Raw genomic sequence first — 22,445 nt, 5'->3', positions numbered from 1 at the left:
CGGCCCCGCAGCTCCGCCCCCGGCCCGGCCCGGCCCCGGGCCCGCTCGCCCGCCGCCCCGCATGGAGCTGTCAGCCATCGGCGAGCAGGTGTTCGCCGTGGAGAGCATCCGGAAGAAGCGCGTGCGGAAGGTGAGGCTGCCCGGGGGCGGCTCCTAGGACCCCGGTGGGGTCCCTCCCGTTCCCAGCACCGCTCCCTCCACGCTGGGGCTGAAGGGGAAAGCGGGGCACGGGGGCCCCGGCAGCCCTGCGCTGCTGGGCCCGTCTCCCCAGCCCGTGCCTCAGTTTCCCTGCCATCGTGTAGGGCGAGTAGAATAAAAGTTGTCGCTCCGGGATGCTAGTGGCGACCAAGCCTGCCTGAGCTGGAGATTAGGATCGGACGTAGGGATCCTGAGCTCCATCCCGCCTCGCTCCCCCTTTTTTTATAAATACGGGGAGACTGAGGTCCAAGTTGAAAGGACTTGCCTAGCGCGTTAGCGTCAGAGCTGGGTCTTGAACTCGGGACTCTGGACGCTTGGCACCAAGTCCTTTCAAGTTGTAAGTGGAGCTTTGGAAAAGTCTCCAGCCTGTGAAGTTTTCCTGCTGGACTTTGGCCTTTTCCGATCCCGCCCCTCTACCCCTACCCGAGCACATCCCTCTTTCCCGCCTCCACCCCCACCTCAACTCCTAGCCTAGTCCAGGGCTCTGAAGCCCGCCCCCTGCGCTAGGGCATCCCCTAGTCTCCTACCCAATCTGCCTTCTCCTTCAAAACATACACCCTGCAATTTAAGGAGGTGTCTGTTCTGCTGGTTTCAGAACCCCACACTTTGGGGCTGGACTTTGTCCCGGCCTGGTGCCTACACCTCCCGTGCACTTGTTTCCCCGCCTAAGGCTGGGGAAATCCTTGGGGAGAAGTTCCTCTCCTGGTATTCACTATTGTCCTTCCTTTGTCTCCTCCTCCCTGCAGCCCTTTGGGAGGCTCCAGGCCGACTGGGAGGGGCCTTAGGGGGGTCACCTCCTCCCATTTAACAGAGACAAAAACTGAGGCCCAGGCAGAGGAAGTGACCTGCTCAAGGTCACCCAGTGAGTTAGAGAGAGAGAAAGGTAGAGCAGGAGCTCACCTGGGCTGATTGCCAGCCCATCTTCTTTCTCCATAGAGAAAACTCAGTCCTGTCGTCTTGGGCCAAGGGTGAAGGTCAAGGTGGTCAGGAGCATCTTTTCTTCTTCCAGCTCTGCTTGGGGTTTTACTCTTCTGATTGAGGCAGCTGTTCCTCCTCCTTCTCCTTTTTCCTAGGGTTTCCTCCACTTAAAAGATAATTAATTTATTCCACAAAGCTCAGTGCTTTTCGTGCTGTGTAGCCTGAAGCAGGCATAGCACTAACCCCCTCTACAATGGAGCTCACAGAGTAGCGCAAGAGCGCGAGACCATCATTCCTTCAGCCAGTCACTCAAAATATTTATTGATGATCTATTAGGTACCAGGCACCAGTCTTAAGCCCCAGGGATCCATCCCTTCCCTCAGGGAGCTGGCATTCTGCAGAGGTGGCACACAGTGAGTGAGGAGATACAGACAGATGCCCTCAGATGGAGCTGTTTGCTCTCCAGAAATAGAACTGCAAGGTGCCAGTGGAGACAGCATGGGAGAGGGTCATCAGGGAAAGCCTCTATGAGGAGGTATCATATTTTGGTTGTAAAGTTCTGGAGTGGAGGGGCTTCACTCACTGAATGGGGTTGGACTGTAAACTTTTTTGTTTTTGGCACCAAGACCTCACTCTGTCACCCAGGCTGCAGTGCAGTGGCATGAACATGGCTCACTGCAGCCTCAACCTCCCCGGCTCAAACAATCCTCCTGCCTCAGCCTCCTGTGTAGCTGGGACCACAGACAACTGCCACCATGCCCGACTAATTTCCTTTCTTCCGAGACGGGGGTCTCACCGTGTTGCCCAGGCTGGTCTCAAACTCCTTCTGGGCTCAAGCGATCTTCCAGCCTCAGCCTTCCAAAGTGTTGGGATGACAGGCATGAGCCACCATAACTGGAAACTTTTAAAGCCTGTGAGGAAGGGGGGGCCTGGCTCTAACAACCACAGGGCTGACTACCCCTTCTGAAGGTGGAGACTTTGCCAGTTTTCCATGGGGTCCTGCCAGGGTCTTTTGAGTTGAGAGTCCTCAAGTCACTGGCCCATTACCTCTGAGCCAGCGGCAGCCTCTCAGAGACTGAGAGGAGACTCGGCAGATGGGGGAGGAGTATGAGGACTACCCCAGAGAGGAATGTTCTTGAATTTAGAGACTTCCAATCTAAAAAAGAAAGTAAGCATTCCGACCTGTGCACTGGGGCTCTAGACACTGTGGGTCTTTGGCCACGCATGCATACCTCCATGCAGTCTCAGCTCCCCATGTGTGACATGAAACCTGGGCTTGGGCCTCAGGAGCCTCAGAGGTGTTTGGAGCCAGAGGCACTCCTGTGCTGTCCTAGGGAGGGCAGTATGGGGTGATCATGTAGCAGCCACGGTTATATGGTTGGCGAGGATCTGGTGGACAGTCCCTGGATTGTGTTTGTGTGTTGGGGAGACACGTGTCTGCAGAGGGGATTTGGAGCTGGGATCCTTTGGGCCTTAACTGTCCTTCCAAGTGACTGTAGGGGCAACCATGAGACTCACTGTGTCTGCTTCTCTCTCTTCTCAGGGTAAAGTCGAGTATCTGGTGAAGTGGAAAGGATGGCCCCCAAAGTAAGCTCCTTCGTGTGTGTGTGTCTGTCTGTCTGTCCGCCTACCGACCGGTGCATTCCTCCACCTGCCTTTTGCCCCCTCCCCTGCCTAGCTTTTAGCTCCAGCTACTCTTGTAACTGGACAGCTGACCTTGATTTAATCATCATCTTCTCTGGGCCTCAGTTTCCCCTTGGACCACAGGAGGGTCAAGGTGTGTCTCCAGCTTCTCTTCTCACCCTACCCTCCTAAGTGTTGAGCTCCTCTGCTGGTTGGAGCTTCTCCTCTCCCTCCTCCCCTTCCTCTGGCTTTTCTTGGCAACTGGGAGGTGAAGGCCCAGCATCTGAGCTACTGGAGATGGCTGCTGGACAGGAGGAGGGGCCCCCAGCCACTTGAAGCACAGTGCTGCATGAGTCCTCAGTGTTGTGTGGCCAGGGGCAGAGCCTGAATCCCCTTCGCCTCTGGACAGCACTTTCCAGTCTACAGAGCAGGTTCCCATACAGATTTGGAAGGTAGGTGTGATCAGGCTCTCTCAAGGTGATGAAACAGGCTCAGAGAGGGTAAGCAGCTTGCCTTAGGTCACACAGCAAATGGAGACAGAGTTGGGACTTGAACTAGGCCTTCTCCTTTTCAGGAGCCTCCTCTGTGCCTTCCCAGCCTCTCATCTCAGAGTTGGGAGGCAGGGAGCTGCATCTAAGACCTCCCAGCTGCTCCACCTCTCCTGCTGAGGCCCAGTCAGGAACCCACCAATGCCCTCCAGCAGGGAGTTGTTGGGAGGGGGAGCGAATGAGCTAGTCGTGGAGCCTCCCCATTGGTCTATGGGTGCCCCACCCCCTGCTCCGCCTGGCAGAGACTGACTCCTGGAAACCCCCTCTGCCCAGAGCTGCTGCTGTCGGGCAGGGACTTTCTGCTGTACTGGTGGGGGCTGACCTGGTATTGGGTCCTGTGGGCAATCTGGGGTGATGGTGGGGAGAGACAGCAGAGAGGAAGACAGCCCACAGCCCACAGTGCCTCAGCTTCCCTCTCTGCAAAATGGGTTCGGAAACACAGGCCATACACTCGTCTCACAGGCTTGGTGGCCCTGTGGGATGAAAGGCCTGGGCGCATGTTCTGGGTAACCTGCGGCTATCCTGATGAAGGTGGTTGGGAACTGGCAGGCAGAGAATACACTCCACCCCTCACTCCATCCCCACTCCTGTTCTCCCTTCCCAGATATTCTGAGGGCTGAAAGAGAATCCCTACCCCCCCGCCCCCGCACCAGGCTGCTAGAAGGTGGGCTTCCGGCCTGAGTGAAGGGGGCAGTAAAGGGAGTGACAATGCCCAGAGTGGGCAGCAGGAGCACCGCCTCCCTGGGCGCGCACACCCCGGCCTCTCGCGCTTCGCACTGGGAAGCTGTGGCCACCAGCTGTCAGCCTTCAGGACACTATTGGTTATTTTTCCTCCTCTGGAGACTCCACGCTTTGGAAGATTCTCTTCTGTAAACAGAGGCCCTTATGAATGAAAAGTTCCTTCCCCCACTTTGATCCTGGATATGAATCCATCTGCCCACTGCAGCTCGTCAGGAGGGAAGGAACGAGGCTCCCAGAGCAGAGGCCCTTGATGCTTCTGTTGTGCTGTACCCCTGGCCCGGGCACCCATTTGTTTCTTAACATGCTGAGGCCACCAGATGGGCCCTCATGGCTGCCTCTTCTCACCCCCCTCCACTTTGGTCCTGGGTTCTAGGCCTGGCTGCCCACCTGACAGCCATGAGCCCTGGGGCAGGGGCCCACTATGACTGGGTCTCTGCTTCCTTATCTTTGAGTTGAGATAGTGAAGCCTCCTTTGCAGGCTGCTGTGAGGGTGAGAGGGTGGATGTAAGTTAGCGAATGTGTGTTCAGCCCAGTCCAAGTGCTTTAGTAAACATTTGGTTTTAAGACTAAATTAGATAGCCTAGCTGTTCTTTTTGTTTTCCCCAGTCAGGAAAGGGACCTAGGGGATTCCATTCTTCTCAGGAGCTCAAAGTATCCTTAGAAATCTTTTAGGCCAGTCCTGTCATTTTTCAGATGGGGAAACTGAGGCCCAGAGAGGATTGGTCCTTACAAAAATATAACTGCCAACCCCATGCACTGTGGCGCCCACTTCATGCCATCCACAGTGCCACCACGGTCTGGGTGTGAGGCAGGTATGGCTGTTAACCATCCCCACCTCACTGGGGGGAAACAGGTTCACTCTGGGGAGAAGCAGGGGAACCAGCTCTGTCTTCCCCTCCTCAGGGGGCCTTGCTTGGAGAAAAAGCTGAGAAAGAGGGTGGGGGGTTGGGAGTTAGGCAGGCTGTGTCCCCCAGGCCTGGGAGCCTTGGCAGGACAGTGCCAGCCTGGGTGGGGGTAGTCATTCTCCTGCTCAGCTTCTGCCCTCTAGGTGGGGAGACTTACATTCTCAGTAACAGTAACAGGAACCATGATTTAAGTGGACACTCTGGGACGGGCATGGTGGCTCATGCCTATAATCCCAGCACTTTGGGAGATTGAGGTGGGCAGACCACTTGAGGTCAGGAGTTTGAGACCAGCCTGGCCAACATGGCAAAAACCCCGTCTCTACCAAAGCATAATAAATTAGCCAGGCATGGTGGTTTGCACCTGTAATCCCAACTACTTGGGAGGTTCAGACAGGAGAATCACTTGAACCTGGGAGGTGGAGTTTGCAGTGGGCCGAGATCGTGCCACTGCACTCCAGCCTGGGCAACACAGTGAGACTCCGTCCCTCCACCCCCCACCAAAAAAAGTGGATGCTCTGTGCCAGGCCCATGCTAAGTCACTACATGCCTTGCCTGATTTATCTCCCCAGCAAACAAGTGTGGTAGAGGGGCTCTCTTGCTTCTGAAAAGCACAGCAAATGGCACAGGGAGGGGCTTGGGGCCCTGGGCAGGGAATGTGACATTGTTAGGTACAGATACCAGCTGTGCCTGAGGCCTCCAGATAACATTTCAGCCTGTCCGGGGCCCTGCTGTTCCCCCTTCCAGAATGCCTTACTTTCTTCCCCACTTGTGAATGGTTCCGCATCGTTTTGGAAGGAGTGGCTCTATGGAGTTTTAGGAATGATATCAGTGGTCACAGCCATGGCCAGGCTGTCAATTAATAAGCCCCTATTATGAATCAGGCATTGACTCGTTGAACTACTCATAGCAATCCATTTTACAGATGGAGGAGAGACAGAAGCCTACAGCAAAGAGGCCTTGCCGAGGGTCATAGAGCTGGGAAGATGTGAACTACAGGCTGCCTGATAACACAGGCAGCTTCACTAGAGGTGACTAGGACTCTTGCCTGCTGGCCTTTTGGCCAGTTCAGTGGGAAGTGCTGAGGCTTTGCACCTCTGAACTCTAGTTGTGGAGATTTACAGCTGCGTGACCCAGGGCAAACCCCTCAACCTCTCTGTGCCTAACCTCACAGGGCCCTGCTGAAGACTGCCTGAGACAAGATAAGATTCATTAACACCCTGCCAGGGGCAGAGTGGGAGCTAATGTCTCCATCCAGGCTGGGGAGACTGGAGTTAGGAGCCGAAGACTTTTACGCTCCCTGGGCTTTTCATTGATTTAACCAGGCTTATTTGCCTTCACTGTGTACCACACTGATCGAAATGCTTTCCGTGGCTTAACACATCTAATCTTCACAACAGCCCTATACGACTGGGGTTACTGGTGGGCCCACTTTAAGATGAGGCCCCAGAGCGGTGGCGTCTCCTGAACGAGGCCGCACCCCGCAGTCTGGACCAGAGCCCATGCTATTTTTCCTGTGGAGCAGCTTTAAATCGGAGTGGGGACTGGGACTTGGGGGTTGGCCTGGCTCTGCGGGGTTCCGGGTGGTTCCACCTGCCCCAAGGCTGCCTGCGTCACAGCTCAGCAGCGCCCCCAAACCCCGCTTCCCCTGCCCCCCGGGAAAGGTCGGCGGAGGGCGGGGTCCTGCATCCGCTGCGCCCCTTCCCACTCGGTGCCCTCACCGCAGCAGGGCGAGCCCTGCGCGGCGGGGCTCAGGCTGGGCCGCCCGGGCTTGTTTACCGGGCCGGGGCGGGGCGGGGCGGTCACGTGGCCGTGTTTATCTCGGAGCCGGCGCGCGCCGTCCATGTCCCCGCCCCCGCCCCCTCGGTTTGCCGGTAATCCCGGCGCGCGCCCCTCCCCGTGCGTGCGCGTGACCGCCGGCTGCGGGGGCGGGGCCTAAGCGCTCCGTCCCCTCCCACGGGTGATGGGTTCCCGCCCAGCCGGCGCCGCGAGCCTAATGCAGACCCCCGCAGTCCCCCAGTGTACACGCCGCGGTCCGCGCAGCGCAGGCAACGAGCGTGTCCCCAGAGCCCTGGCTCCTTTCCACCGTTCCTCCCTTGGTGTGGGAAAGGGTGTCCTGGGGCTTACGGGAGCCCGCTTTCCTCCAGGCACCCGAAGGTCTCCGGTGATCATGGGGTCTAAGCCCTTCGATCCGCGGCGCCCACGCTGGTGGCGCACTCCTGGGTTGCCAGCGCCTAGCTCTTCGGAAGCGCGTTCCCCTCGGCGCTTCTGGGCTCCTGCACTGCGGAGGGCGCGGTGCGGCGCGGCGCGGCGTCCCCCTTAACGGCTGGGTCCAAGCGGTTAAGATGCTGGTGCCGCCCCGTCCCCAGCTTGGGGCTGCATTTGGCCGCCAAGTGTGACCCTGTTATCTCAGACCCAGCTGCCTGGGCCAGCAACCACCCCTTCTTCATCCAACGGAGCCTTTCGGGGCGCCCGCTGTGCGCCGCGCCCTGCGGTCGGACACTGAGGACCAGGGGCGGGCGACGTCCCCTCCCGCGGGCAGCACAGTCGGGGGTCCCAGACGCGGTGGCCTGTGAGGAGCCTGAAGGCGGAGTGTGGCTGAGAGCCAACACGGGCCGGCCACTGACTGGCTCAGTGACGCTGGGCTGGCTGCCCAATCTCCGTGTCTCAGTTTCTCCATCTGTAAAATGGGGGTAAGAACTAAGCACCTACCTCACCAGCTTCTTTTGAGGATGGGTGCGGTCCTGGTGGTCCTGGCGGTCATTATTCTTGAGATGAGGAAACTGAAGTTTAGAGAAGGGTAGGGACTTGCCAGGATCCACACAGCAGGGACATCAGCAAGCAATGGGCAGGGCGGTACGGAGGAGCACGCTGTAGAGAGAGGAGCACAAAATTCCCCTTCCTACCAGTTAGAGCTGAGGAGATTCAGCCTTTTCCGGGGGGAGGAAGGGTTAGAGTGTCTGCCAGCCTGTGGCGGCTTCTGCTGTAGTTTCGCTTTCGGCGTTCTGCAGGGGCTCCCCAGCCCTTCCCAGAGCCCTTGAGCGGGCCACTCTGCGGGGCTCTGCCGGCCAGGGTGTTTCCTGGTCCATTAGTGATTATGGCCAGGGCCAGGTATAGCTGTAAGGAGGGTGGAGGAGGGGCAGGCTCGTCCTGCTGGCAGTGGGGCAGCCTGGGAGGCATGTCAGGGAAGGCTACAAATACCTGACTCTTAAGGGTCAGCTAGGAGTTGACTGTAGGGATGGGGCACCCAAAGGGGAGGGAGGGCCAGCTGGCAGGGGGCACATGGGAAGGGGCAGCTCAGGCTCAGGGCTTCACTGCGAGCCCACAGAGGCCTGACACTAACTGGGTGTGCCAGAGTGTTAGAGGAAGCAAGGAGGCAAGCATTCTGTCCTTGGGCAGCATTTTGGGACTGTGAACTAGCGTTAGGTAGCTCCCAGGATAGCGTAAGGTAGAGGCCGCAGCTCTAGGGAGGCGGCAGGGCAGGGGCTCTCCCAGGCACTTTCTGCCTGTTAACCCCTCGCTAACGCCCATTGCTTTGCGTCTTACCTAGCAGAGCCTCTGGCCAGGACCATAGGGCATTGCTTTGCTTTTGTCTGTATATATTTTATACACAGTCACACGTCGGTTAATGACAGGGATACGTTTTGAGAAATGCATTGTTAGGTGATTTCATTGTACGAACATCAGAGTGAGCTTAGGCACACCTAGATGGTACAACCTACTGCACACTTGGACTGTGCTCCTAGGCTTCAAGCATGCACAGCATGTGACTGTACTGAATACATCCAAACGCAGAAAAGGTACAGTAAGAATACAGTGTAAAAGATAAAACTTGGGACACCTTCTAGAGCACTTCCCAGGCACAGAGCTTGCGGGGCTGGAAGTTGCTCTGCCACCCAGACACGTGTCACTCAGTGTCAGCTAGTGGAATGTGAAGACCTGGTCTATTGTAAATATTGGACACTTACGCTACACTAACTTATGCAGAAATATTTTCACATTGTACACTTATGCCATACTAACTTATGAGGAAATATGTTTCACATTCTACACTTATGCTACACTAATTTATACAGAAATGTTTTTTTCAATAAGTTAACTTGAGCTTATAGTAACTTTCTTTATAAACTTAATTTTTAAAAACTTTTTGTCTCGTTTCGTAGTAACACTTAGCTTAAAACATAAACATGTATGGCTGTACAAAATACTTGCTTTATATTCTCTTTTTTTTTTTTTTTGAGACAGAGTCTCGCTCTGTTGCCCAGGCTGGAGTGCAGTGGTGCGATCTCGGCTCACTGCAAGCTCCGCCTCCCAGGTTCATGCCATTCTCCTGCCTCAGCCTCCCTAGTAGCTGGGACTACAGGCGCCCGCCACCACGCCCGGCTAATTTTTTGTATTTTAGTAGAGACGGGGTTTCACCGTGTTAGCCAGGATGGTCTCCATCTCCTGACCTCGTGATCCGCCCGTCTCGGCCTCCCCCTTGGCTTTATTATTTTGTAAGCTTTCTTCTATTTAAACCAAAAGTTCAATTCTTTTTATTTTAAAGTTTTTTTAAATTAAAAAAAACATTTTTATTTTTTATTTTCATTGTTTTGAGATGGAAGTCTTGGCTCTGCCACCCAGGCTGGAGTGCCAATGCACAATCTCAGCTCCTGGACAACCTTCTTGCCTCCTGCGGGTTCAAGGCGATATCTCCTGCCCTCAGCCGTCCCGTTTAGTTGGGGATTAAGGTGCCTATTATGTCTGGCTAATTTTTGTATTTTTAGTAGAGATGGGGTTTCTCCGTGTTGGCCAGGCTGTTCTTAAACTCCTGACCTCAAGTGATCTGGCCACCCAAAGTGCTGGAATTATAGGCGTGAGCCACTCTGCCCAGCCTTAAAACTTTATTTTTAAAACCTAAGACACTGGCCTTAAAGCTCTGTTTTTAAAACCTAAGACATAAACACACACGTTGGCCTAGGCCTGCGCAGGGTCATGATCATCAAGACATCACTAGATGATAGGAATTTTTCAACTCCTTTGTAATTTTACGGGTCCACCATCACATGTGCAGGCCGTCATGGACAGAAACATTGTTATTTGGCACATGACTGTATGTATATTGTTTTTAATGGAAAAGTTTTTATGTTTGCATCGATGGTGAGTGATACTGGTTTTTCCATTTGTGAAAGGCGTAGTTTGCTTTTAAAATAATTTAAACCAAAAAAGCTGCTCTAAAGGCAGATACGAAGTAAACAGGAGTGCTAGTGGAACAAGGGCGTGACGGGTGTCACCACATTGGTTCCACAGATAGGTGAGCTCTGGAGCCGCTGTGCTGACATCACAGGGTCTGCCCCAGCAGGAGGGTGCTCCCTGGCTGGGTGGCGAGGGTAGAAGATCCCCTGTAGCATTACCAAGGGGGCCTGTGCTAGGCCTGCTGAACCATTCAGCCCCTAGACATTTACCAAACACCTGCTGTGTGCCAGGCCCAGAAACAAGGGAACTTCAGACCTGGCTGTGTTCTGGGTGGAGTGCACTGAGGAGGGAGACCATTCTGGGGCTTGGAGGGCGGGGAGAAGCAGCAACAGCCGCAAACACAGTGCACTGACAACACATCAGGTACGCTGTTCGTCTTGTAACACCCTCTAAACACTTGGATGACACAGCTCAGCAGCACAAGAGTCCTTTACAGATGGGGACATTGAGGCACAGAGCTGTTCAGGAAGTTGCTCAAGGTCACACAGCTAGCTGGGGCAGAGCTGGACTTGAACCCAGGCTGCGAGCATGTCCCCGGAGCTCTGGCTCCTTTTCACCCTCTCTTGCCTTGTGTGGGAAGGGTGTCCTGGGGCTTACAGAGGCCCTCTCTCCTCCTGGCACCTGAGGGTCTCCGGTGATTGTGGAGTCTAACAAGGAGTTGGACCCAGTCACATTGTAGTGTGATATGAACGAGGGCAGCTCTGGTGTCGCTGGAACCCTCAGGAGGCCCAGACTGGGTCTGTCTTTGAAGTAGGTGACAATGACACCAGGACAGGGTGAAGGCACACTTGCAGTGGGCCCTGGGTCAGCAGTGGTGGCCTCTGCTGGTGTACCTGCCCAGTAGAAGCGATGGCTCTGAACTTTCTTTTTTTTTTTTGAGACAGAGTCTCACTCTGTCACCCAGGCTGGAGTGCAGTGGCACGATCTTGGCTCACTGCAACCTCTGCCTCTTGGGTTCAAGCAACTCTCCTGTCTCAGCCTCCTGAGTAGCTGGGACTACAGGTATGCACCATCATGCATGGCTAATTTTTGTATTTTTAGTGGAGACGGGGTTTCACCATGTTGGCCAGCCTGGTCTTGAACTCCTGACCTCAGGTGATCCGCCCACCTCGGCCTCCCAGAGTGCTGAGATTACAGGCATAAGCCACTGCACCCAGCGCTGACTCTGACCTTTTATTCCTCTCCCCAGGTACAGCACGTGGGAGCCAGAAGAGCACATTTTGGACCCCCGCCTCGTCATGGCCTACGAGGAGAAGTACGGTGTCCTCGGCGCCGCCGGGTGGGGCTTAGGACCAGCTCAGAGGCTTCTCAGAAGCCTGCTGCGGGCTTGGCAGGGGGTTTTGGGGCAGGGCGGGAGTGTCTGATGGAGCAGGGCAGCCCAGCCTGCAGCTGGGTGAAAGTGGTGGGCACTGAGTCCCAGGGCAGCTAAGGACCCTGGGTCCCATTCTTGTTGTTGGGTGATTTTAGTCACTTCCCTTACCCACCCGGGCCTCAGTCTCTCTGCTGTAAAATGGGCCACCGTGAAGAACACCCCGATTTCCCAGGGTGAAACCTCAGAGCGGCCGTAAGAGGATTCTGTTTCAGTGAAGAATGTTAAAATGCTTCACAAAGACGCCCTGTGCGCAAGGGGGCGGCACTGCCACTTGTGCGGGGGTGACAGATCAGAGACAGTGTCTCTAGAGGACCTCTTAGGGCTACAAGGAGCGTCTGATGAAGCTCATGGAAGTCAGGGCAGGAGCATGGGCTTTGGGACTGGGATTTCTGAGTTCTGGCCTGTCCCCACTGCCACCTCCTGTCCAAGTGGCCCGGGCAAAGTCAGTCTCCCACCTCTGCCAGTGCCTCTCAGGGATTCTGAGCATGCCCCGACTGTTCTGTGTGCCCTCTCTGGCCACCCTCCCCACCAGCAGGCAGCCCAGGTCCCCTGCCACTCCCAGCCTGCCTGCCTTGTGCGATGTGGGACCATTTCACAAAATCGTTTGTATTTGGTCCCTATGGCAACCTGCTAAGGCAGGAATGAGGGTTTTGTTTGACAGAAGGAAACCAAGGCTCCTACCTAGAGCCTCAGAGCAAGGACCTGGCCAGGGCTGCCGCCTCCAGGTGAGGGCTGTTCCGTTGCCCCTCGTTGCTGGATTCTTGTGGTTCCTCCTCCAGGAGGTTTCCTGCCAGGGATTCAAAGGACACATTTTATTGTTCTTTCCTTTTAAAATCAGGGTGTCCCTGTCGCAGGGTTTCTTTCTGTCTCCCAGGTGTGTGGTGGGGCCTTGGTCCAACAGGGTGCAACACTTGGGAATCCTGTGGAGTGTGGTAAGGAGAGCAGTGGGCAGGTATCAAAGGCCTGGATTCCAGTCGTCCGCCAGGGGCCCTTTCCCTTTGGCCCATGGGTGTCCTGCTGGGGATGGATGCTCAGTGGATGGTCAGACATTTGCAATAGATGCCGTGGGGTTCCTGGTGTGTGCTGAGCTCAGAGTAAGAGCCTGGCCCAAGGTCACACAACCAGGAAGGGGAGAAGGGATGAGCTCCTGGCCTCCACATTCTTTCTGCTGTCCACGTGGCCTCTGTACTGGGGGCTTCAGAGACTGTGGATGGGGAGAACTGAAGTGGGAGGCAGGATGAAGTGACTTTGAATCTCCCCACTACTTTCGGCAGTTGTTTGGAGTCTCTGATTGTGTTGTCTTGTGTGTCATGTGTAGCTTCGTGGCATTGTGAAGTCGTGCTTTTTTTTTCGAGACGGGGTCTCCCTCTGTCTCCCAGGCCGTGGTGCGATCTTGGCTCACTGCAACCTCTGCCTCCCAGGTCAAGCAATTCTCCTCAGCCTCCTGAAGAGTTGGGGCCACAGGTGTGTGCCACTGCGCCCGGCTAATTTTTGTATTTTTGGTAGATGGGGTTTTGCCATGTTGCCCAGGCTGGTCTCAAACTCTTGAGCTCAAGTGATCCGCCCACCTCAGCCTCCCAAAATGCTGGGATTACAGGCGTGAGCCACCGCACCCGGCCTCAGTTGTGCTTTGTGTGTGTGTTTGATACATGGGAAGGCATCTGCTGGGCACTCAGAACAGACTGGTTTTCATCCTGTCCCCCGACAAGGTGGGACAGACAGGGTAGGAGCTGGTCTGCTCTCCCGGGTTCACAGAGATCCCAAATGCGGGGCAGTCTGTGCAGAGCTTTACTTACAGAGGGACTCGACATTCTCTTCAGCTCTCCTGGGACATTCAAGGCAGATTGGATTGACAGGCTTCTGTATCATTCCCCTAGCAGGAAAAACTGAGCCACGTGTTTAAGGGGTTCTTAGGAGCAGGTAGAGCAGAGCCCTCACATGGCCCTGGAGCCCCATAAGGACCCACTGTTTCTGGAGATGCTGTGAGTCCTCCCTCAGCAGCTGCCCTCCCCATTTGTCAGATGGGAAGACCTCGGCCCGAGGAGTTGAACATCTGACCCCATTGTTATGGCCCCAGCCAGGCAATGGGGAGGATTGGTGGGCAGGCCTGTGGGGAGTGTCCCCTCCCTGACAGGCAGCAGAGGGTGGGCGAAGCGACGCCTTACCTTCCCTTAGATGTCACCAGTATTTCCTTTTCTTTTGCCCCTGCTTCACACCCCAGGGAGGAGAGAGACCGAGCATCGGGGTATAGGAAGAGAGGTCCGAAACCCAAGCGGCTTCTGCTGCAGGTAACCAGCCTGCCTTTGTGCCTCCTTTCTCCCCCTGCCCAACTGCAAGTCCCCCTCTGCCCCTTGGTGCATTTGCACTGGCTAGTTGAACTGATCTGCGTCCCCTCCCCTGTACCACCCAGGGCACTGTGGGGTGGGACACTTGGGTAAGTTTTGATGGGAGGAGTTGGGAAAAGCCTGCCTGTGGGGCTGGTGCCCAGGGAAGACAGCCTGGGTGAGAGGTGCCACCTGGGAGAGAGGGTAGGCATATGGCCAGTGGAATCCTAGAATTCTCAAAGCTTAGAATCTTGCTGTAAGGAAGGCTTGAAAGCTTTGAGCCTTTCGATGCTCAGAATCCCTAAACAAAATTATCATTGAGAACCTCAGAAACATAAACATTAGAATTGAGGAAACATGAGAGGCTGGAATTTCAGAATCCAAGAAACAGAATTTTTTTTTTTTTTTTTGTGAGACAGAATCTCGCTGTGTCGCCTAGGCTGGAGTGCAGTGGTGCAGTCTTGGCTCACTGCAAACTCCGCCTCCCAGGTTCACGCCATTCTCCTGCCTCAGCCTCCTGAGTAGCCGGGACTACAGGTGCCTGCCACCACGCTTGGCTAATTTTTTGTTTTTTTAGTAGAGACTGGGTTTCACCATGTTAGCCAGGATGGTCTTGATCTCCTGACCTCATGATCCGCCCACCTCGGCCTCCCAAAGTACTGGGATTACTGGCGGGAGCCACCGTGCCCGCCCAGAAACAGAATCTTAGAATTGTAGAACTACAGCCTTGGAATGTCAGACTCTTAAAAGTGCGTCATTTTTGAGTGGGGAGAAACTTACAGGGTCTCCTCTTCCAGCCTTCAGTCAGGTGGGGACCCAAGTCTCTGCAGCATGCCAGAGTACCTGCTTCGTAGGTCTTGGGGGCCTTTGCTGACCTCAGTGCTTTGCAGTGATAGGCGAGCGGATCTTGGAGCAGTGCAGTCACAGGTTGAGTCTCCCTGATCCAAAATCCAAAATGCGGCCATGTGCGGTGTCTCATGCCTGTTATCCCAACACTTTGGGAGGCCGAGGCGGGTAGATCACCTGAGGTCAGGAGTTCAAAACCAGCCTGGCCAACATGGTGAAACCCCGTCTCTACTAAAAATACAAAAATTAGCTGGGGATGGTGGCGGGTGCCTGTAATCCCAGCTACTCGGGGCTGAGACAGGAAAGTCACTTGAACCCAGGAGGTAGAGGTTGCAGGGAGCCAAGATCATGCCGTTGCACTCCAGCCTGGGTAACAAGAGTGAAACTCCATCCCTCCCCACCAAAAAAAAAACCACGAAATCTGAAATGCTCCAGAATCCAAAACGTTTTGAGCACCAACATGATGTTCAAAGGAAGTGCTCATTGGAGCGTTCTAAATTTCAGATTTTTGGATTAGGGATGCCCAGCCAGTAAATGTAATGCAAATATTCCAAAATCCTAAAAAAATTCGAAGTCTGAAACACTTCTGGTTCCAAGCATTCTGGATAAGGAGTACTCTGCCTGTGTGTGGTTGTAGGCAAGCCTTTTCACCTGTAAAAATGGGGATGAAGAGAATACCCACCCTCCTTAATGTAATAAGACCCGCCAGGCAGGATATTGGAAGCCAGAAAGTCAGGATTCTTGGTTCATTTGCATGTGGTCTACGTCAAGCGTCCTGGCCACTCCTGATTATAGCCCACGGAGGCTTTCACCAGAGGGGGTGGGCCTCCCTTCATGCAGTGGGCATGTTCCATTGGGTGTGGCATGAATTGAGCCTAGGAAGGAAAGTAACATCTCCCGGACGTCCGTGTGCCAGGCTCTGTGCCTGGTGTGCCTCACAGATGAACACACTCCATCCACATACTAAGCCTACAGGGCAGGTGTGTTCGTTATCTCTTCCCCTCTAACGTGGCAACTCAAAGCAATGAACATTGATTATTTCCCATGGCTTCTGGGGGTCAGGAATTTGGGAATGTGCTAGCTGGTTCTTCAGTGGTTCTAGTCTGGGCTGCAGTCAAGGTGTTGGCTGGGCTGCAGTCATCTGCAGGCTTGACCAGGGCTGCGGGATCTGCCTCCGAGCGGGCAGCTCACATGTCGGTGAGTCAGGACTGGACATTGACAGGGACTGTTTCTCACCATGTGGACATCTCCAGAGGGCTGCTTGAGTGTCCTTACAGTGCAGCCACCAGCTTCCCAGAGTGGGTGACCCGAGAGAGAGAGCAAGGAAGAAGCCCCAATGTCTTTTATGTTCTAGCCTGAGAAGTCACACACCACAGCACTGGGTGTGGGAATGGACTGTGCGTAGGTGTGAATTCCAGGAGGCGGGTGTGGTTGGGGCCTTCCTCGGAGGTTGGCTCCTACGGTCTCTTCACTGTTTCACTGAGAAAGAAACTGAGGCCCAGGGAGGCTGGTAGCTTACCCAGGACCTGACTGTTGGGACCCTAGAAGCTGTAGTTCTTTCGTGATGAGGTTGCCAAGGACGAAGAAAAACCTGCCTTGCAGAATGGTGGAATGTACTGGGATTCTTTTTTCTTTTTTTTTTTTTTTCAGAGTCTCGCTCTGTCTCCCAGGCTGGAGTGCAGTGATGCGATCTCGGCTCACTGCAACCTCCGCCTCCTGGGTTCAAATGATTCTCCTGCCTTAGCCTCCCAAGTAGCTGCGATTACAGGTGCCCACCACCACGCCCAGCTAATTTTTATATTTTTAGTAGAGATGGAGTTTCACCATGTTGGCCAGGCTGGTCTTGAATTTCTGATCTCAGGTGATCCAGCTGCCTCGGCCTCCCAAAGTGTTGGGATTACAGGTGTGAGCCACACGCCCGGCCCATACTGGGCTTCTGATGGCCTGTGAGGCTACTGGGAGGAGTGGGTTTTGAGTCAGCTGCCTATAGGACGTGCCTCCCAGCCACGGCAGTATTTTCCCAGTCCCCTCCCAGTTCAGCCCTCCTCCCATCACTGCAGCAGCCCGCACCTCAGGACATGTGATGCCGTTGGCAGGCATGACTGTGAGCAGGGCCCGCATGTGTCATCTCTTCCCTCAGCTTGGAGGTGTTTGACCTCACAGGTCCCATCTGATGGCTGCATTCTCTTCCTGGGAGCTCTTGGCCTCTGGTGACAGGTGGCAGGAGAAGGTACTGTCCCAGTGATCCCGAGTATCCCAACATCTTGGCACCATGGATCTTTTGTAGATTCATGTAAATTCTCCCCAAATAAATAAGAAAATCCTGAAATTACAAACTCCAGGGGTGGACGGACTTGCCCTCCAGCTCCAGAGGTGTCGCAGGCAGTCAGCAGGGGGAGCTGCAGGAGGCAGCTCGCAGAGCCCAGGAGCTCCCTGGAGGGGTCGGGTGCATCTGCAGGCCAGGTGGAGCCCTGTCCCTTCGGCTAGGTGGCATGGGCATCCGGTGCTGGGTGTGCTGCTTGCCTGGCTTTGCCCCAAGCAACTCCAAGAGCACACCTTTGCCCTCTGCCTCCACCGTCTCCTCGGTGAGCTGGCAGTGTCAGTTTTGGAGGTGCTCTGGCACGCAAAGATGCCTTTCCTAAAACGAAGGCTAACTCTTTAATGCATCCAGATTTGTTTCTCTTGGTCAGTTTTCAATTTGTCCTTCTTGTATACTTCTCTGCTGGGTATCAAAGAAGTAAACCCTGGGGAGGTGAGAGTGCTCTGTAGGGCCCAGAGGTGGGGCCGAGCTGGCAGAGCCTGAGGCTGCTCGGGGCCCACTCTCTGGGCTGGGGTGGGGTTCGGTGGGGTGATGGCTGGCCATGGCATGGGCAGGAGTTGGGTGGGCACATGTGGGAAGGGCACTCCGGGTGGGAGGAACAGCATGAGCAAAGGTGTGGCGGGCGGGAGGGGGGGGGGGGGGGGCTGACCCGCGCTGCCCTGGCTTGCCCCCGCAGCGGCTGTACAGCATGGACCTGCGGAGCTCCCACAAGGCCAAGGGCAAGGAGAAGCTCTGCTTCTCCCTGACGTGCCCACTCGGCAGCGGGAGCCCCGAGGGGGTGGTCAAGGCGGGGGCACCTGAGCTGGTGGACAAGGGCCCCTTGGTGCCCACCCTGCCCTTCCCGCTCCGCAAGCCCCGAAAGGCCCACAAGTACCTGCGGCTCTCACGCAAGAAGTTCCCGCCCCGCGGGCCCAACCTGGAGAGCCACAGCCATCGACGGGAGCTCTTCCTGCAGGAGCCACCGGCCCCAGACGTCCTGCAGGCGGCCGGCGAGTGGGAGCCTGCTGCGCAGCCCCCTGAAGAGGAGGGTAAGGCGGCCCCGGCCCAGAGGCCTTCAGAGCTGGAAAGGGCCCTGTGGGTCATCAGGTCCGACTGATTCAATGTCAAAAGAGGGCCCGTAGTGCTTTGTGGGGATAGTCGGGTCTGGGCTCAGGGTCCAGCACTAGCCTAGGGCTCCTCCTGTCGTCCCGCTCTGGCTGAGCTCTTGTCCAGGTGGGGAAGATGCACCCCGTTGCCTCCTCCCAAGTGTCCAGCCCTGTGTGAGGCCCTGAGCTGACTGAAGACGCAGAAAGGAAGAGCTGCAGTTGGGATGGGGTTGGGTGGTCTGCGTGGCTTCCAACCTTGTCAACGCTGCCCCCGTCTGTCTGTGTCTCACGCTGCAGCAGATGCCGACCTGGCTGAGGGGCCCCCTCCCTGGACACCTGCGCTCCCCTCAAGTGAGGTGACCGTGACCGACATCACCGCCAACTCCATCACCGTCACCTTCCGTGAGGCCCAGGCGGCCGAGGGCTTCTTCCGAGACCGCAGCGGGAAGTTCTGAGTCACCGTTTTTACTCTTCTTAAACTGTTTTTTTTTGGGCTTGGGGTGGGACTTCCAGAGATAGGGATGGGTTGGGGGCGGGGTAATTATTTTATTTAAAAAAATACCGAGCAGCAAAAGGGGAGAAGATCCCACTACTCTCCCACCACCTGCCCTTTCTCTGAGGGACGTTTATCATTCTCCTCTAGTGACGCAGCAGCTGGTTCTGGGGGTTAAAGGAGCATTGGAAGGCCCAAACCCTCTCCCTTGAGTGGCCCACCCCAGCCTGGTTGGCTGGTTTTCCTCTTCTTTTTGTTTCGATTGGGTCTTTACCTTGAACTTTCCTCTCTGGCTTTGCAGTGGGCTGTGGAGGCTGGTTTTGACCAAAAATGAGTGGGGTGGGAGCAAGGGGCAGGAGGAAGGGTTGAGGTTGCTGGGGCGAGTCCCTTGCCCTTCAGAGAGGCTTCTACCCTTCCCAGGGAGGAGGCGCTGCTGAGACCCTTCTGCTGAGAGCTCTGCCCTCCCCCCGTCACCTGGCCTGTGCAGAAACCCTCATGTACGCGCGGCTGCACAGGTGTGCACGCATTACCCTTCGCGTGTACGTTCCCATGTGCCCCGTGAACACATGTGTGTCTACAGACGTGTCCACATGGGCCTTGCAAACCTGGTTTAGAAACCCTGGCCAGGTGAACGTGGGGTGGTTCACAGCACAAAAGAACTCACCGCCACGCCTGCACTCACCCCACCTTGCATGCACCTTGCTACGTGCTTGCAGCTTTCAGCGGAGGGCAGGGGTCTGGCACAGGTGCGATGGCACCCCATGCTCCAGGCATGCAGATGTGATTTCTCAGGCTGCGGGTGTGCAGGTGTCTGCTGAGTTGTGTGATGTGTCAGCGCAGGCTTTGAGACATCTGGACCCTGTCCTTCCTCCCCCGAAGGGTTCTTGTTCTTTCTGACTCAGGTGACTTTTCAGCCCTTCCAATTCCCCTCTTTCTCTGCCCTCCCCTCCAACTCAACCAGTCCAGCTGTGGGCAGTCAGGGAGGGAGGGAGTGTCCCACCACGTTCTCAGGGCAGCCCTTGACTCCTAAGCCCCTTCCTCCTTCCGTTCTGCATCCCCCTCCCAATCCAACCTAAATACCACAGCTGGGGCTGAGCTGTGTTTCTGTGGAGGGACCTCTGCCACGCCTCTCTGAGGTCAGGCTGCTCTGTGTGATGGGCAGGCTTTGCCCCAGCCCGCCCCCTGGCGAGGTGCACTTGTTTTCTGGCTTGTACAAAGTGTCCTGGGGGCCAGTGGCTTCCCTGCCAGTGAGGAGTGACTTCTCCCTCTCTTCCAGTTCTGTAGGGGAGAAAAAGCCAGACTGGGGGGCCCGAGGGGAGCATGGAAAAGGCCGGCTTCCCTGGCTTTCCTTGGCTGTCAGAGTCAGGGTGACACACACCAAGAGTGGAGTGTGGTCCGCGAGTTGGAAACACCCGCCCGCCCTCCCCGCAGCTCTGCTCTGTGTCCTCAGGAAGCCACAGAGTCTACAGAGGCAAGGAGAGGGCGATTCTTTCCCCAGACCCCTTCTTCCCTAGTTCCCAAACCAAAGACAGCCTGCAGCCCTTTCTGCTTGGGGTGCTCTGTTGACAGGCTTCCCAGATCCCTGAGTCTCTCTCTCCTTCCTTCTCGATCTTTAGTTGTCCACGGTCAATTCAGTGCTTCCACGGGGGGACAGTCCCCTCTGGGGTGACCTGATTCACCTCCAGCCCAGGGAATGGAATCTAGAGGAATACGTGGGGTGGGTCTGGACAAGGGGCGGCAGGAATCACCACCCGTCTCCAGCTGTGGGCCCTGTGGAGGGAAGGGGAAGCTTGGGGTTCAGAGGGAACTCTTCCAGGAGAGGGGTGCCCAGCGGAGGTGAAGGTGATGGGGGGTATGGGGGGTCTCTGGTTGAATGTTTTGGCCCATGGGTTTGGAACATGGCCGGCAGCTTCCAGCAGAAGTCGCGCTCCCCATCCCCCAGGGACATGGGACCTTTTTCCTGCTTCCTGGTCACTTTCAAAGAACTATTTGCGCAATCTTTGGGTCTGTAGATTCACGGGGCTTTCTGTGTGGGCGCTGCAGTTGCTTTTGTCTGCAGCAGCAGGACACGTCTTTCCTCTTACTCAGCCCTTTATGGCCCATGAGGAACTCTGTGGCTCAGGGAGAGCTGAACTCCAGGGGCGTGACCTGGGACAGGTGGTGCCTGAGGTGCCCAGCTCAGGGCAGCCACGTGGCTCATGGGCTGCAGTGAGCCAGCTCCCTGGGGAAAAGGCTGTGGACCATTAGGACCATCCTCCAGGACAGGTGACCTCTATGAGGTCACCTATGGCTGTGGCCGTGCAGGCCTCCTTCCAGCCCAGAGTGGCCCAGTAGAGTAAGGCAGACAGTGACCTCCACCCCCGCAGCCCCCTTAAAAGGCCAGTACTCTTGGAGGTGGGGGGAGGGTTTAGAAAGCATTTGCCCACCTGCCTTTCTTTCCCCCAGCCCGCACCCGCTTTGAATGTAGAGACCTGCGGGCACTTTTCCTTTTGTGGTGGGGGGTGTGGAGGCTGTACCCCTACCCCTGGCACGGCCGCCTGAAATGCAGGACTATCACTGCTGTTAGGGTGATGACCTCGTTGCCAAGCTCCTCCTCTCCCCTTGTTCTGGGGGCAGGCGCTGTGCTTCTGTGAGGTGGTTTAGCTTTTGCTTCATAAGTGGCCAGCCGCGGCCACCAGGTCTCAGCACAAGAGCGCTTCCTTTGCACAGAATGAGCTTTGAGCTTTGTTCAGACTAAATGAATGTATCTGGGAGGGGTCGGGGGGCACGAGCTGGCTCCAAACACATGCCTTTGCTGAGTGTGTGTGTGCTGGGAGATCAGAGTGGATGTAGAGCGCAGTTTTATTTTTGTACTGACATTGGTAAGAGACTGTATAGCATCTATTTATTTAGATGATTTATCTGGTAAATGAGGCAAAAAAAATTATTAAAAATACATTAAAGATGATTAAAAAAAAGAAAGTTCCTGGGCATTTGGTCATTCCTTCTGGTGGTTGTCAAGCGCATCCGTCCACCAACAGGCTTTGTATGAGCAACAAGGCTGTTTATTTCACTTGGGTGCAAGTGGGTTGAGTCCAAAAAGAGAGTCAGCCAAGGGAGATGGGGTGGGCAGTTTTGTAGGACTAGAGTAAGCAGTGGAAAGTTACAGTGAAAGGTGGTTATCTATTGTCAGCAGAGGAGGGGGTCACAAGGTGCCTGGTGGGGAGATCGTAATACTCATTGTCCAGAAGAAGAGTGTCACCAGGTCAATCGATCGATCCATCAGTTGGGGCAGGGCAGGAGCAAGTAATAATGGAATGTCGCAAGGTTGGTCAATCAGTTAAGACAGGAGCTGGCTGTTTCACTTCTTTTGTGCTTTTGGGTTGCCCCAGACTTCTTGGCTCCTGCAGGCCATCTGGACGTATATGTGCAGGTCACAGGGGTTACAAGGGCTGAGCTTCAGCTCAGAGGCCTGACAGTGCTGTCCCCACTGTGCCGAGGAAAGAGCTCCAGTCCCTGGCGACGCCTGGGGTTTAGGTCCCAGGTCTGCTGGTCACTGACCATGATCTCGGACAAGTCTTTCCCTTCGCTGAGCCCCCCAGATGGACAGAGAATTCACTGAGGTGATGAGAAGAGGAAACTGTGGAGTGTCTCTGGGCGAGGCCATCGTCGTGGCCCGTAGTGTGTCATCAGAGGCCTGGAAGTGCTTCTGGCACCTTTTATCTGCTTCCCCCCGAGTCCTCTGTTCCAGAACCTTGGACCGGTGAGCATCCCAGGTCTCTGCAACTGCAGGTTCTGGATCACAGGACTGTCGTGAGGCTAACGCTCACCTACTGTGTGTTCGGCCAAGCTTAGCACACA

At 55.6% G+C, this 22,445-nt stretch overlaps 1 protein-coding gene across 3 annotated transcripts; it reads left to right on the top strand.

Annotated features, from left to right (window-relative positions):
• The first annotated feature begins 6 nt into the window (after positions 1 to 6).
• Positions 7 to 21,554, top strand: CBX7 (chromobox 7). 3 transcript variants are annotated; one of them, XM_017859860.1, is made up of 6 exons: positions 7 to 130; positions 2,660 to 2,703; positions 11,355 to 11,420; positions 13,759 to 13,825; positions 17,704 to 18,055; positions 18,410 to 21,554. In XM_017859860.1, exons 1-6 carry the CDS (start codon positions 62 to 64, stop codon positions 18,565 to 18,567), a joined length of 756 nt encoding a protein of 251 aa, XP_017715349.1. In that variant the 5' UTR covers positions 7 to 61; the 3' UTR covers positions 18,568 to 21,554. The 3 variants fall into 3 exon arrangements, with proteins under 3 accessions (XP_017715349.1, XP_017715348.1, XP_017715347.1); XM_017859859.1 differs by having other exon boundaries at positions 11,355 to 11,444; positions 18,413 to 21,554; XM_017859858.1 differs by having other exon boundaries at positions 11,355 to 11,444.
• The last annotated feature ends 891 nt before the right edge of the window (positions 21,555 to 22,445 follow it).

This window comes from Rhinopithecus bieti, unplaced genomic scaffold (assembly GCF_001698545.2).
Source record: "Rhinopithecus bieti isolate Rb0 unplaced genomic scaffold, ASM169854v2 scaffold_51734, whole genome shotgun sequence".
NCBI lineage: Eukaryota > Metazoa > Chordata > Mammalia > Primates > Cercopithecidae > Rhinopithecus > Rhinopithecus bieti.
Note: the sequence above shows the minus strand (reverse complement) of the source record. Positions and strands in the feature narration are given on the sequence as shown.